The sequence below is a fragment of the Aplidium turbinatum genome, chromosome 6 (genome assembly GCF_918807975.1).
Source record: "Aplidium turbinatum chromosome 6, kaAplTurb1.1, whole genome shotgun sequence".
In the NCBI taxonomy this organism is placed as follows: domain Eukaryota; kingdom Metazoa; phylum Chordata; class Ascidiacea; order Aplousobranchia; family Polyclinidae; genus Aplidium; species Aplidium turbinatum.
In genome coordinates this window covers 13,852,703-13,868,549 of record NC_137477.1, presented here as the reverse complement: position 1 = coordinate 13,868,549, position 15,847 = coordinate 13,852,703, and the positions used below count along the sequence as shown (strand labels likewise).

At 41.5% G+C, this 15,847-nt stretch overlaps 1 protein-coding gene across 1 annotated transcript in view; it reads right to left on the bottom strand.

Moving 5' to 3' along the window:
* Nucleotides 1-15,847, bottom strand: part of LOC145772424 (uncharacterized) — an 83,269-nt gene that overhangs the window by 14,262 nt on the left and 53,160 nt on the right. The window contains exons 10-14 of the mRNA XM_082584302.1: nt 8,806-8,864; nt 2,226-2,400; nt 1,568-1,660; nt 1,250-1,455; nt 400-608 (exon numbers count right to left, since the gene is read on the bottom strand). Of these exons, the coding sequence (XP_082440428.1) occupies nt 400-608; nt 1,250-1,455; nt 1,568-1,660; nt 2,226-2,400; nt 8,806-8,864 (742 nt within the window). The remainder of the gene's footprint in view (nt 1-399; nt 609-1,249; nt 1,456-1,567; nt 1,661-2,225; nt 2,401-8,805; nt 8,865-15,847) is intronic.

Sequence of the window (15,847 nt, the reverse complement as noted above, 5' to 3'; positions counted from 1 at the left end):
AAAGAAACTGGCCATTCAACTCTCGAATGCCAAAGGCTTAGTTAATGACGACCTTATCATCTCATCTCCAAATCTTGGTTCCAGTATGGGAATCACCTTTGCCTTTACCCTACTCTCAAAATCAACATGGCGTAGGCTACGTTGCGCTTACCAGTACATGTTAATATCCTTGTCGTCAGTGAGGCACTTTACAATTTTCCTACACAGCCAGTTTACATATGGGTGATATTAATGGAAATAAGGCATGATTTTCAGAATTTCTACCACGTTTCGACACGAATTAATTTATATTCATTCACAGGACAAGAAAGTTACTAACTATTGGTATAAAACGCATCAAACTAGTACGAAAATAACTTTCATTCAAAGACGCAAACACGTTTAGTACTACAGACTTACCTGACAAACACAGAAATGACATCATTTTGTTTCACTGATACTTCTACTATTCCATCATCTTGTTCGTCCCAGTGTTGCTCCTTTCTCACTCTGTCACAGCTTTCATCTTCATACTTTCGACACTTAGACTTAAACTTGGAACAAAACTTTTGAATGCAACTTTTGCATTTGTTTTCAAAGTTGTCTTGCTCCATGTTCTGACTTTCTTCCTAAAAATTCGATATATGTTATACTACCAATCTACAAACCTCGAACATACATTGATCACACCACCTTTTGTATTAAAACTAAAAAGCTAATAAATGACCTGTTTAAAAGATTTAGTACAATTTTGGTAAAGAGGTGACTTTCTTCAACCATAGCACATCACATCACAGTGTGCCTTTCTCCTCCGCTTTGCCGTTTCATTCTTATGCATTTCGTTTTCAATTTAGTGAGGAGATCAGTTATTTATTTCAATGTAGATGTAAAATCAGTTATTTTTTCGTTACTTGAAAAGGGCTAACATGTGTATGGCCGAAAACGTTCGTAGTTTATAGTTTATGTTCAGTTTAATATATTATGTTAAATGCCGTGTGCTGGTTGCTTGGTTTCATCTGTTTATTGTTAAAAGATTTAGATTTCAGAAAATTCAATGTCTTCACAAAGAAGGTGATTGAGTCAATTGTAACACATTTTAGTTGGTGTCAATTTTTCGCTATTCATCAAAGTAAAGTGCCAAAATTAAAATCATGCTCCTTGGTGCCATCCAACCAAACTCTGATTAGAAAGTTTCGGCAATCTGTTAAAGAGCAACACCACAACGTGGCATTTTCAGAATGTGAGAGATTCAACTGAGTTAAAAACTTACTTCTGACAAAAGAGGCTTTAGCTTAGCAGAAAACTTTGATTCTTCAGCTGAGCCTTCTTTAAACTCAACCTCAGCAAGATCTCCCATTGCTTTGCAAAGTTCATGCTGAAGGGTTCTGGACTTTTGGATGAATCTAATCACATCACCATCCACTTCCAGTTCATACCGGAACTGTCTGATTGTGTACGAGAAAAAATCTATAGAACCTAAAAAAAAAACAAGTATAACCTTTCATTTGTTTAAGTTGTAAGCTGACAACAAGATTTAGTTCTCGGTTCTTAGTTTATTTCTCTTCCAATGCATTGCCCCATTACTCACCCTTTATCCCAGGACAGTACAGCGACACTTCCACTGGTTTCTTCGCCACTTTTATTTCCATTTTCTTTGACCTTTCAACAATTTTTTCGGCATCTGATTAATAATAATTAGTGTAATGAGTGACAAATAATTTTCGTTTAGAAAGCAATTTTAACGGTTAGGAAATGGCACCATGTTTTCTGGTATCTACAGTGTTTGTTTCTACGCCAAGTGTTCGTACTTCCATTCGATTAGGTGTTGCTAGGTGATATCTGCTGGCAATGCGCATCTTTGCGTCTTTCTGCTAATTTGAAAAAAAAATGAATAATATAAAACAATAATTTCATACGTAAAATTTATTGACTAAGATTATACTATTCACATTACAATCATATACATTCACTTTAAATTTGCGTAATGTGTTGATGAGTTGTGTAAAGAGCTGTGTGAAATAAAATTACATAATCACAACGAGAAACGCTTGATTTGAGATTGCGTAGAATATTAGCCTTGCGTCTCATAGGATGCAACCAATGTGTACAAAAACTGTGCATGATGTTGGCAAAGATGTAAACTCTTGAAACGATGCAATAAGCAAACCTCTAATAGACGTTTGTAATGACATAAGATGCAATCCATTAATACTAATATCACATCTAACCAAAGCTTGTTAACTAACCTTTGTAACTGCTGAAATAAACCAAAGCTGTGTTTCTTGCAGCAGCTTGCTGAACTAAAGTTATGTCGCCACTGTTTAACTTTTTGTTCATAAAAGCAAGTTTAATGGACTTATCAGAAGCTCCTTTCTTGACGTTCTCCACTTTGACGCAATCTGATCGACATAACTTGATTGTCTGCAAATGACAAAATACCATATTAACTGGTAAAAATAAGCAAACTTCTTTCGCAATCATGGTGACAGTGGTGTCATGGTTATCACCAAGTGCATATTTCAATAAAATATGGCACTTTGTTTTCTTGATGATGGCGTATGAGCGATCTTTCCAGGCTAGATTGGAGGGCAGGAAATCTTCAGCCACTCAGCAGTTTTGTCGTCCAGGACCCTCAGATCATGCGCACCCTGTGGAGGCCGGTGGGTTAGGCAGTGGTGGATGACATGGTCTGCGGTCTGTTCCGTGGCACCACACTCGCAATCTGATGAAGGAGCCAAGCCCCACTTGTGCATGTCCGAACGAAAGCGGCCGACGCCAGTTCGCAGGCGGTTAAGCTTGACCCACGCAAGCCTTGCGAGGGACATCCCTGGTGGACGGGGATCAGCGTCGGGTATGAAGTCACGGAGCGTGGAGGTGTGATTTTGCCACTCCGTGTTTCACATGTGGTTCGTCCAGTGTGCCGCACTTAAACCAAGTTCTTCTGCGTTCTTAAGTAGTTGTTGTGCGGCAGGCACAAAGGGGCGTCTTGATTTCAGCCGCTGCTTTATAGGTGGTGGTCGCATGAATGTTGCATGGAGGAGATGTTCGGGGTCCAAAGCGCGGCGAGCGAGAGAAATCGTGGCTCTTTAGCTCAGCGGGTTGGATGCCTGCTAGGATGGGTAGGCAGTCCGTTGGAGTGGGACGCAGGCATCCAGTCACAGTACGCAGTGCGTCGTTGATGGCGGTATCAATCTGGTGGGTGTGAGAACTACGACACCAGACCGGCGAGCAGTACTCAGCGGTGGAATGAACAAGGGTTAGGGTAGCTGTACGAAGAGTTTTAGCACCAGCTCCCCAGCCGGAACCCGCCAATCGCCTCAAAAGTGCGACGCGTGTAAATAGTTTTTTGCGCAGTGACTTCAAGTGCCGGCGGTACGTGAGTGACCTGTCCAGGGTTATGCCGAGGTATGTAGGTTCGGCACAGTAGGGCAGGCGTTCCCCATCAATGTTGATGTTTATCTCACGCTGTGCCTCCCGGTTGTTCAGGTGGAAGGCCGCCGACACTGTCTTTGACTTGCTGAGCTGTAGCTTCCATTTCTGGAGGTATGCTGATAGTGTTTGCATGTCTTGGCTGAGGTTCCTCTCCACTGACTGCCAGTTTCCTGCTGAGTGCAGGAGTGCCAGGTCGTCTGCGTAAGCATATTTCCTGGAGATGGTGGGGGGCAAGTCGTAGGTGTATATGTTGAACAGGAGAGGAGCCAAGACTGAGCCCTGTTGGACGCCGTTTTTAAGTCGGCGTAGTCTGCTTTGACCACCGCTACCGGTTGTGAGGGTAAAACTGCGGTTTCGCACAAGTTCCATCATCATATGGACCATGTGTCTGTCAGGGAGCAGACGGAGTAACTTGCAGGTAATGCCGCTATGCCATACGGTATCATAGGCAGCCGTGAGATCAACAAACACGGCGCCAGCCTTCTTCTTAGCCGAGAAGCTGTCCTCAATGTCTTGGGTCATAAGTGTGACCTGATCTATGGTTGATCGTCCGTGTCGGAAACCAGCTTGTTCACGGGGGAGCTGCGGATCTATTATTGGTTCGACACGGGCGTAGATGAGTCTCTCGAGGATCTTGAAAGGGATGCAGAGCAGTGAGATTGGACGGTAGCTCTTCGGGTCCCTTGGGGGGCTTCTTCGGCTTAGGAACTGCAACCACAAGGGCTCTTCTCCAGATTCTTGGAATTCTCAGGTGGCGCATACAGCAGGAAAGGAAGTCTTTTAACCAGGACTTTATGGAGGCAGCAGCATGGAGTATCAACTCCGGGCATAGGTGGTCAGGGCCCGGGGCTTTACCTGGCTTTATGTGCTGGAGGGCGGCGGAAAATTCTTCCGGGGTGAACTCACCCGAAATGTTGTCCCCATCTGGGGTTGTTACCCTCCAGAGGTCCGTCATTTCTTGGAAGACGGATCTACCTCATTCACGGTCTCTCGATTTGTATTTCCCGTTCTCTACAAGTTGTGAGGCGATAGAATTTGCTGAAACGGGACATTCTTGACGAGAGGCACGTGATCTGCCAGTTAGGTTGTTCAGTGTACTCCATGCTATGCGGCTGGAGTGCGTGAAGTCGATTGATTCAACGGCTTCTGTCCAGCGCTCCTTCCTCTTTGAGTCCAGCTTTGCCAGCAGAGCTGTGGCTGAACTGTTGGTGTCATTGCCCTGAAGGGCGTGGAGGAAATCGGAGTAGAGGCTTTCGCATTTCTTATCCCAGCACGGTATGTAGGTCTTTCGTCGGCCGCGGGGGATGGATTGTTTTGCCGCTGATGTTATTGCATCACAAAAGTCCTGGTAGGCTTCTTCCACGTTGTTGGTGTGAGGGGATGGGAGATACTGTGTGGCTTCATTGGTGAGGAGGCTATAGTACTCCCAGTTAGCCATTCTGAAGTTCCATCGCTTAACAGGCTTGCTCGGGACAGGCATTATGAGCGTTGGAGCCGTGATAATCGAGGGTCGATGTTGCGCCCTTGGGAACTTCTCTAGCACACGTCTGTCCGGTTGGCAATTATCGGGGTCATCACTTGCAAAAGCCAGATCGGGGTTTGTACCAGTGTTCCAACGTCCGGAGAAGAAGCTCGCTGCACCCTTGGGATCGTGCAGTAGGGTGAGGTTATTATTGGCTGACCATGAGGCCAGGCTTTCTCCGTCGGTGTTGGTGATGTTGTAGCCCCAGTCAACGTGGTGGCAATTAAAATCGCCAGCATAGAGGCTGGGTTGGGGGAACACTGGGATGGCTGTTGGTGTTAAGCGTGAGGGTGGTGGCTTATAGACATTGATGATGTGATAGCCTGATATGTCTATGCATAGCCACTATCTCCGATTGGGCACTGGATTGGTCTATTGGCGTCCAGCTCAGTTGCTCATGGACAAACGTGGCGAGGCCATGTTTCCTGCTGATGGTTGCGCCTGCGAGTGTGAAGTTGGGTAATACCAACTTATCCACTGATGTGCAGTGGGTCTCCTGGAGGAGAATAACGAGGGCCTGACTTTGTTTTCTTGTCTTGACACAGATCACATGGAATCGCAGCACCATTTTAAAAGACAATTTAAAATTACTTTAAATAAATCGTTTAGATAACATGTCACGAGGAAGAACTAATTACGTTTATAAAAAAGGAAATAAAATACGCAATAACCTTCAATTATAGATCCAGAGCAAAATATCTTGCAAAGTAAGATAGCCTACTTTATATTAATGAAAACATCACTCACGATTAGTTTCCGAAATTTGAAATACACTACACAAAGTGGCTAAGTTTTGACTAAACACTGTGTGAAGCATTTAACATCTGCCAATCCTAATCTGCAACTGACGAGAAAACTGAATATGCAAATAGTAAAAAGCGTTACACTTAGTCAAGGCATGACGACATTGTCAGAACAATTTTATCAATTAGAATTGAAGCACAGCGAAAGCGAAGCGGGACGGCAACCTTCCATCACAACAACCAGGAGGCAAAACTTAATTTGGGCCAAGCAGTGATCACAGACGACAAGACTTTGTCGTCCTGCCGTAAGTATACAGATCGTAACTTAACACCAAACAGATTACTCAAATACTATCACCATCTACAGAAGATTTTAAGACAGATCGATGTGCCACAATCTCAAATGTTAGGCTATGAAGCCCATAATGAGCTGTCATCTGTACATCAATGCGTCGTTAGTTGGATGGTTATTGGTTATTGAAGTGGAAACATGCACCGGAGTACAAGACTGGTGTGATGGGGTAGTCAAGTGGACAGTGGTGCCGAAGTAGGGGGTATGGGGGGATATATCTCCCCAATGTTTTGGCAGCATCCGCTCCAATAATTTAGAACAAATTATTTGCTATGAAGTTGTTTACTTCGATTTAGTTGTCTGCAAGCATCTCAAATTGCTGTTGTTTTTCTTTTATTGATGTTTGATCACAGTTCTAAATTGTCTTGGATTTGACGCTAAGCAATGAAGGATCTTCATTGAAGGTATTAAGGACGAGTTAAACCAGGCCACTGGCCACGGCACTGCAGTACTGCTTACGAGGGGACTCATTGTATTAATCTCCTGTGCAGGCTTTGTGTCTCTGATATTCAATGGATTAATCTCCTGCGTTTATTCGAAGCTCGTAACTATAGTGTCTGCTGTTCTACAGAGAAAAAAGTATGACGTTGACTCTTGTGAAGAGCTGTTTCAGACCCTGAAAATCAGTAGAGAAATATCGTGATTTGGAGTTAGAAAACAATTACAAAAATGCAGTTTCACTTCCGGAAAAATTTGCTGCTAATTTGCAAAGCACCACGGCAAAGAAGAATCCTTGAAAGATTGAGTGGAGACTCGATGGCAGCTACTGCAGACACTCAAATGCATTATAAAATAATTTACAATCAGTTCATGGACAGAGCTATTTCTGAACTGACCGAACGGTTTGAAAGTAGCCTGAATTCCGATTCGGCAAAGTATAAAGAACTTGCAAGAATTTTCAAGACCGGCTTAGTTCCTGAAATGGTCAAAAATTATCCAGAGCTGAATAGACAATTGATGAGTTATCAAACTGATTCATTCAGAAAGGCAACAGGAGAAAAATCTCTGTACGATGCTAAAAGAGCTTACCAGGCATTGTCTGAGTTGGAATAATCTCTCTACTCTCAAATGCTCCAGCTGATTAAGATCCTCTTAGTCTGCCCAGTAAGCTCTGCTGCTTGTGAGAGGTCGTTTTCCAATCTTGGTAGATTGAAAATCTGGCTGAGAGATACTTTGGGACAGGAAAAGTTGAATGCTAGCATTGTTTACAACATTCACCAAAATATTCTTAATGACATCAGCATAAATAACATTGCTAATGAGTTTTCAATGCGTACTATCGTAAGACGCAATATGTTCGGTTGTAACAAGTTCTTGTGATGTGTTTGAAAGTTATTATTTTTGTCATAAATTTGCCGATGTTCTTCTGTAGCTTCGATTGTTTTCAGTCTCCTGAATAATGACTTATCCTATAGTGCACTCAGGGCCGGATTTAGCTGATGGGGGACCCGGGGCACTTTTAGATCGGGGGGCCCCCTTGCAAAAATTTTTTTCAAGCCTTTGGCGCGAAAAACCACCTCTGCGTCTACAGTAGCATCCATCCAGCACTGCACAGCATTTTGCAGAAAATTCAAAGGTTGAAAGGAAGAAAAAATAACACAAAATCACATCTTTTCCACGTAGGGGCCCTTCAAAAGTCGGGGGGCCCGGGGCACCTGCCTCCTCTGCCCCCTAAATCCGGGCCTGAGTGCACTAAGTGTATTGATTCTAATGAAGGAGAGAACAAGAAGAAAAGTATAACTTCTGTTTTCTTTTTGGAAAAACTAAGTATTCATTGGAAGGTCATAGGTTCGAATCCCGCTGGAGGTACCAATTTTTCTTTGCTTGTTTCTTAATCTTGCAGCAGTCATTTACAAGAGCACTGGTAGCACTTTTATCTCCATGATTTCTTATCTGTATATTATGCTGTTTGCAGCCGATTAACCGAGGTCCGGTAATTGTTTAATAAACTTAATACCAGTACCACTAAAATTGTGTATAAAAATATGCATCTCCCCCCAATGTTCAAACTCGTCTAAAATTTGAAAAAATGTTGATGTATCTCCCCCAATCCTCAACTAACTTTGGCACCACTGCAAGTGGACACATCTTGGGTTGTGCACAAAGTCTCAATGAAAGCCTGACATTTCGGTGACGTCCCTGACGTGACGTACCCTGAGCTGCCGGGTCCACTCCAACGTGTCGCAATCGCTTTTACACCCTGCCTCCACATCGACATGGCCAAACCGTTCACTCTTGCCAAGCTGACATTACTGCTTTCCTCCTCAACTTGCTTTTTCCATTTTTATTTAGTATTTCAGTTTCCTTTGACCATCCACTCGCAACTCCAGTGCTCTTTTTGAAACATCAACTTCTTCATCTTCCTCCCTTCTCAAAACATTCCCATACCACCTCACTACATTTGCTTTAGTTAACTTATCAACATTCTCGTTCAACCCAAGCAAGTTCTGTTTGATGTCTGCATTGTTAAAAAAAAAATTAACAAACAAAACAACCATAGCCTATATTTGCTTTGATTGATGGCATTTTTCCATGCCACCTTGTCCTGAGTGTCGACCGAAACGAGATCTTCCAATCGAAAATTTTATTTCAGTTTGATAAACTAACATATACTAATGGTGTCGCAATTGTGCTTTTAATTGCACACTGATTACATAATATACGCTATTTTATTTCATGATTGCTTGATATCAAACATATTAGTAGAGTTCATTACGTCACAGTGTCAACACATGAATTTAAATACTAAACCTTAGAATTTAGTGACGTAGCCTTACTTGTGGATGCATTTCTTCCTGAGGTAGTTCAGACATTGTTGATGCAATATCATTGACATCTGAGTGAAAAGAGGTTGTCTTTTGAGTTTCTAATATATGGCATCACGCTATGGTTACCATATGTAGTCGTTGATAATGCGACAGCAGCAATAAAGTTGTGTAATTAGTGAATTAAATTGTTATAATTGTATAAAACAATAATTTAAATATTTTTACAACTTGGTGGGTGCACTTCATTGGAGCCCTTAACCAGTCCCAGAAGGGCGAAAATTGGTACTTCAATTAAAAGCCAGAGGGATAAAATGCTAAACCCAATTCACTTATAACACGAAACCTGGTTTTTAAGGCAAAGCACAAGGCTAACAAACATGTGTTGAAAACCAAAAGATTAAAGGAAAACCGAACAATTAAGGCTGAATTTTTCAAAAAATCCTCTAAGGCGATCACTTGTAATATTTTAACAGCTTGCTGTGTCAATGTATTTTGATCAATAGCGCACGAGTACAAAATAATTGACGCGGCGAGAAGAACACAATAAACATAGTCAGGTTAGAGACTTTAAAGAACCGGCCTGCCACGCCCCGCGGCGGCGGGAAGCGGCGTCATTATGGGGTGGCGTTGCACCTGGAAGGGAAGTCCACCAGCTTAGATCGTGGGGGCCTGGCTGGGGAGTCTAAGCACCTGTGGAAGAAAAGTGTGGATCGAAAATTTTGTGCGACTCGTCCGACAAATTTAGAATGGCGCAACCGCCCAGAGAGACGGGCTTAGCTTTCCGCAAACGCAAAAAGGTCGGCTCACGTCTGGTACCGACAGAAGTATTGAAGCCGGACAGCGCCCATGTCTCCATTACGTGACCGTAACACAGGTTCGTTTGACTCCTATACCAGGTCCGCCCGTAGGCAGAGCAGATAAATTTTAGGGTCGCCCACGAGGAAGAGAAGCTTAGCTACAAGGAAAATTTAAATACTCGTGGGAGACAAATATTAATTAAATCTGGAGCGAAGGCTCAATTAATTGGTGTGAAGCAGGGGTTCCCAACCTGTGGTACGCGAATCTTCCGTTTTTTTTCACAAAAACGAGGATTCACAACTTTATATTTTGTTTATCTGATTTTAAAGAAATAAAACAAAGTAACTTCAGCGGGTTTAACATGATGTATTACATACACAAATATAACATAATTAAAAATAAACTCTAACGTTTTCGACACGTACGTGTGTCCTCATCAGGAATTACATATCTGCAATATACATAAAATGAAAATTGTTCGGTAAGTTTGAACTTGCACTATAACCGTAACTGTATACTAACGACACTCCACAATGAAAAGCACAAACTGAACGAGTGACACAGGAATGATTACAAGTAAATTATACGGTGGTAAACAGATCACATGAGGTGTAAACTACAAGCATTTGACAAACAATTAGAACACACACAAGAGGAACGATGAGCCACAGGCGAATAACTTCCGGTTGAGAGACGGATTATTACGTTTTATTCTTAAGGCTATCATGATCTTAGTCTGAAATTCAGATCTGCCTCGAGAGATGATTTTAAATTGGTCGATCGAGACATTGTCAGTGCACGTTTCACAAGAGACAATGTGCTCTTTAATTGCACTTTTGGTTGTTAAGTTTGGGTTTAAGTGCTTCCCGGCCCTTGTCAACAAATGTCTGGTTGACATACCAATGTATGTCTGGTTTGCGTCAAGCAAACAACTAAATTTATGCAAAACATTCGAAGAAAGAGCAAAGAGAGTAGGCGGCGTCAGTTGGAAATATTGGTGCACTTTAAATGTTTTATATACAGAATGAATGTCACATGAATATTTCTTTTTTATAAGTTTGGATAGTTTTTTTTGCAAAGCTTGTTGAATCTTTTCCTAAAAAGGGTATACTAGTAAAATAAAATCTACTTCTTCAGGCGTGTCTTTTGGTTCATCAGCCATGAAGGTGTTTAAGACTTGTTGTAACCGTTATTTGGCTTTATTAAACTTAAAACTCGAATCTGCAAAATAAATAATCATTCTATAACACAACTCAAGTTAACAGCAGACCAGCTGAATCAACACCCTTCACTCCAACTTGCACAAACTAAAACTGCGAACAGAAATACAATTTCACCAACAGTGAACAGTGAATCAACACGTCGGCTTCAGGCACTAGCTTTAGGCATCAGAGCACTTGTTCAATTACAGCTCATGCTCCCCCATATAAAATTGAACAACACCAAAAGTTGAAAAAAAGGGCAATTGGAACTTAAAATTACAATTGAAGGTACACCGTTATTACAACACCTAATATTTACAGGTGCCATAGCATGAAGTTGAACACAAATTGTATCAAACGTAAGGCACAGCACCGTAGTAATCGACAGGTTTGCGTCTCCGTTAGCGGCGCAGCTTTGGAGAGACAACGCTATTCTCATTAGTTTCGCTTGGTCCATCATCAGGCTGCATCGTTTCTGAAGACGACAGCTCGGAACTGTTACTTTCTCGAGGTACGATGAACAAGAATTCTGGAGTAGTAGCATCAGGTTCGGCGAAAGATTCGCTTTCAGAATTACACGCCGGATTTACAGCAGCGTCGTTGGCAGACCTGTTGCATGGTGAGAGATCTCTAATAGACACGGTGGTTTCATTTCCATTGCTTAAACGAACGTGAGCATAACCTGGGTTTGCTTCAAGCAGTTCCGCTTCGTCCACTAAAAGATCATTCTTATTACGCACGTGTCTTTTGACGTAAATTGGACCTGGTTTAAGCCACGACGGAATAGTAGTTCCGTTGACCGAACGTCGAGCATGCTGGAAGAATCGTTGATGAGGTGTGCAGTTGATCGAGGTGCATAATAATGAACGGATTGAATGCAGGGCATCGGTCAAAACGTCTTCCCAATGGGAAGGTGGCAACTGACGAGATTTTAACGCACATTGGACCGCTTTCCATATAATTCCTTTGTATCTTTCACACTGTCCATTTCCTCTAGGATTGTAGCTGGTCGTTCGACTGGCAGCTACCCCATGAGAGTGCAGCCAAGATTTTAATTCTTGAGATTGAAAGGAAGACCAACGATCGGAGTGAATATATGAACACATTCCAAAGGTGGCAAACAGTTCCGTTAAACACTTGATTACTGTTGTTGGCGTCATGTCGGCACATGGGAAAGCAAATGGAAATCGGGAATATTCATCGACGATGGTCAAAATATATTTATTTTTCGTTGCGTTGGGAAGAGGTCCTTTAAAATCCAAGTTGAGTCTTTCGAAAACTTGGGTAGCCTTTATTAATTGAGATTGGTCCGACCTGACAAAGCGTGGTTTGACTTCAGCACATACAGAGCACTTGGAAACCATGTCTCGTATTTCTGCTACGGAATAAGGAAGATTCTTGTTTCGCACGAAGTGAGTCATTCTAGTAATGCCGGGATGACACAGAGCGACATGAAGCTCACGCAAATTGTCTTTACTAATTGCACCACAGAATGCACGTGTAAGTGCATCAGGACTTACATTTTCCTTCCCTGGTCTGTGTAAGACCGTGTAACTAAATTGAGAGAGTTCAATTCGCCATCTAGTTATCTTTTCGTTTTTTATTTTACTTGCGTGTTTGACATCGAACATATACGATACGCCCTTTTGGTCTGTGATTAATGTGAAGTGACGTCCGATTAATAGGTGTCTCCATTTGCGCAAAGCCTCCACGATAGCATATGCCTCCTTCTCCACAGCAGAATGACGCTGTTCACCCGTCGACAAGGTTCGTGAGTGAAAGGCAACCGGGAGTCCATCTTGATTAAGAGTCGCAGCAATAGCAAAATTGGAAGTGTCAGTTTCCACGGTCAAGGGTAGGGAGTTGTCGTTAGGATGCAACAAAGCTGTAGCCAGCAATGACTTGATTTCTTGAATGGCTTGATTGGCGCTTTCTGGCAGAGGCAATGAAGCTTTGATAAGCGGATGTATTCTGTCCGAATAGTTAGGAATCCAGCGTGCATAATAAGCAAATAGTCCAACCAGGCGCTAGAGCTCTTTGTGCGCTTTGGGTACTGGTAAATCGAGAAGTGGTTGCACTCTGTCTGGATCTGGTTTGATTGACTGATGTTCGATTTGATATCCTAATAAAGAAACCTTTGATTGAGAGTGCTGTGTCTTCTTCTCGTTTATAGTTAAGTTGGCTTTCGACGCTGCTTTAAAAAATTCTTCCAAGTTCCGATCGTGATCAGCTTGGTTCTTCCCAGCAATCGTGATGTCATCGAGGTAAGGAAAGCAGCCCTTTAAATTGTTGCTTTTGATGAACCAGTCAATGACTCGTTGAAATTCGGGAACGGCATTGGTTAAACCGAACGGCAACCGTCGCCATTGATACAAGCCAGAGCCCGCCAATGTATGTCTGGTTTGCGTCACGCAAACAACTAAATTTATGCAAAACATTCGAAGAAAGAGCAAAGAGAGTAGGCGACGTCAGTTGGAAATATTGGTGCACTTTAAATGTTTTATATACAGAATGAATGTCACATGAAAATTTCTTTTTTATAAGTTTAGATAGTTTTTTTGCAAAGCTTATTGAATCTTTTCCTAAAAAGGGTATACTAGTAAAATAAAATCTACTTCTTCAGGCGTGTCTTTTGGTTCATCAGCCATGAAGGTGTTTAAGACTTTATTGAAAAAGTAGGAAGGATATTCATTTAAATAAAAGATGTTTTTCATTTTCTTGATTTCTTTCTGAAACAACTGATTAGGCTACACTATAGTCACCAACAAAAAAAATGTTGTCGTACCGAAGATATTTCAACTGTTTATAGCTAATTTGTGGTCGCTGATTTCGAAAATGCAGTCAGTTTTTTTTTCTATCAGGTCTAGGTTTCTAGTTACGGTGATTCCAGTGCATGAGTGCGCATATACATAATTGCTCATGTGAAATCTATTCAGGAGTCAAATATATTGTCAAAAGACATAAATCAATTTCAACAAGCCAACAAAGAACTTAAAAACCTACTGTACACACAAACATAGGATTTCTGATTCTTCACCTTATATCTCCCTTGATATCTGCCTTCCATCTCACTAATGTCTTGATGAAACAGCCTCCCTTGCTCGTCACTCAAATCGCCAAGATTATCAGAAAAGTAGTCTAGATCAGGGGTCACCAAACTTTTTTCTCTGAGGGCCGGATTGCTGCGAGATTAACAGCTGCGGGCCGGATGCAAATTGCGGAAAGATATACAACTATTTAGAATCTCCACTGACTTGAATTGAGCACAATAAATAACAAAGTCAGCTGTGGAATAGCAAAGTTGTGATGAAAATCGAAAGGTTGCTGGAAAAGTTATCTCCTGCTGTGAGAAATCACAAGGCATCGTGCTCTTGAAAAAACATTACATCTTTCAAAATTTGGCCTAGGCTGTCCCCATTTGTGGTGGCCTAATGATAAACAGCAACGTCAGTCCTTTACAAAAGTTTGGTAACTTTTTTCCTTAACAGTTGTAGTGCAGCTGTTATTTCTGCAGCACGTGGCGGGCGGGATCCGCGGGCAGTGGCGTAGCCAGAAAAAAAATTGGAGGGGGGGCAAATATTTGATGAATTGAAAAGAACGACAAAGTGTTTAATTTAAGACATCTGCAGTGGCGTTTCCTGGTGGGTTAAGAAAGGGAAGCAATAAAGCTGATGGGGGGTTAGAGCGTGCCAAAGGCACGCGTATACTAGGGGGGTCCGGGGGCATGCTCCCCCAGAAAATTTTTGCAAAATACACTTAAATAATGGATTATAGCGCTTTCTGGAAACACTTTCAGGAAATATTTGTATGAAATTTATAGACAGATAAACAGCTATTAACTTATTAAAGGTAGCTGTTACACACAAACGGGCAAAAATTGCGGCTAAAATTAGAGAACACAAAAAAACTTAGCTACACAAAATCTACAAAAAAACCCAACAGAGTAAGCGATCCTGAAGTTGCTTCCACAGATTAGTTAAAAGAAGCGTAAATCGCGTAAACTTTGCACGATTTACGATTTGCAAAACTCATTGGTGTCTTTCTGTGTGTTAACAAGTCCTGGAGGGTGTTAATAGCCAAATGTCTTGAAAAATAATATAAATTTATACAAATTATATTATATTTTCAACAAAGGGTTCAACTTCGGAATCCAAACTTTGAAAATTTGGGGGGGGGGGGCATGGCCCCTTTCGCCCCCCCTGGCTACGCCTATGTCCGCGGGCCGTAGTTTGGTGACCCCTGGTCTAGATGATTGTGTAGAAAATGAAGTTTGATGCTCATGTTAACCCTTTGCTTTTCAACCTTTTTTTGGAATTTAACTGCTCAAGGGGGGCCGTTTTTTGATCACATTCAATCAGCTGTTACGTGTTATCCGCTGGTGCTATTTCAACAGAAGATGCACTGGTGTGAAAAAAATCATTTGTCTATAAGTTTGATAAGTCATTATTCTAAAATTTTATATGGTAAACTTGACATTTTAATTTTTGCAAAGGTCCCCAAAAACGACAATTTTGATTTATCTTGCCGCTGTTTAATTACCGCGCTAATTCGATTTCATGCAAAGTTCTGAATAAAAAAGAGCTTGATCAACCGCACGAAGTGTGTGTGCGGTGTGCCGAATCATTGCATTGATAAAGATTTACGATTTGCGAGCAAATCTTATTGTAGGCTACCGGTACTCATTGATTCTAAAATAGTTACAATCAGAGTAATATTGTTACACGAAATTGAAAAAAAAAAAAAATGCGTTTGTTGTTTTACATTTTTGTCCTAAACTAATGCTTTACGAAACTCATGGCTAGCTTCTAGTTTTATGGAACCAAACTTCTCATAAGTAACACCTTAGCCTGCTTGAATAGCTGTTTACATTTTCGTTTGTGTATTTTAGGTCTACAATTGAGTTTGTAGTATGAATATTTTTAGGAGAGAGAAGACAATTGAACAAGTTGTTGAAATTATCTGAAACTTGTAAGTTCAAATTAGGTGCTTTTGAAATTGTGGATTTGTTTCAAGTCGCATCACAAATATCATGCAGGCTACATCATATGTCA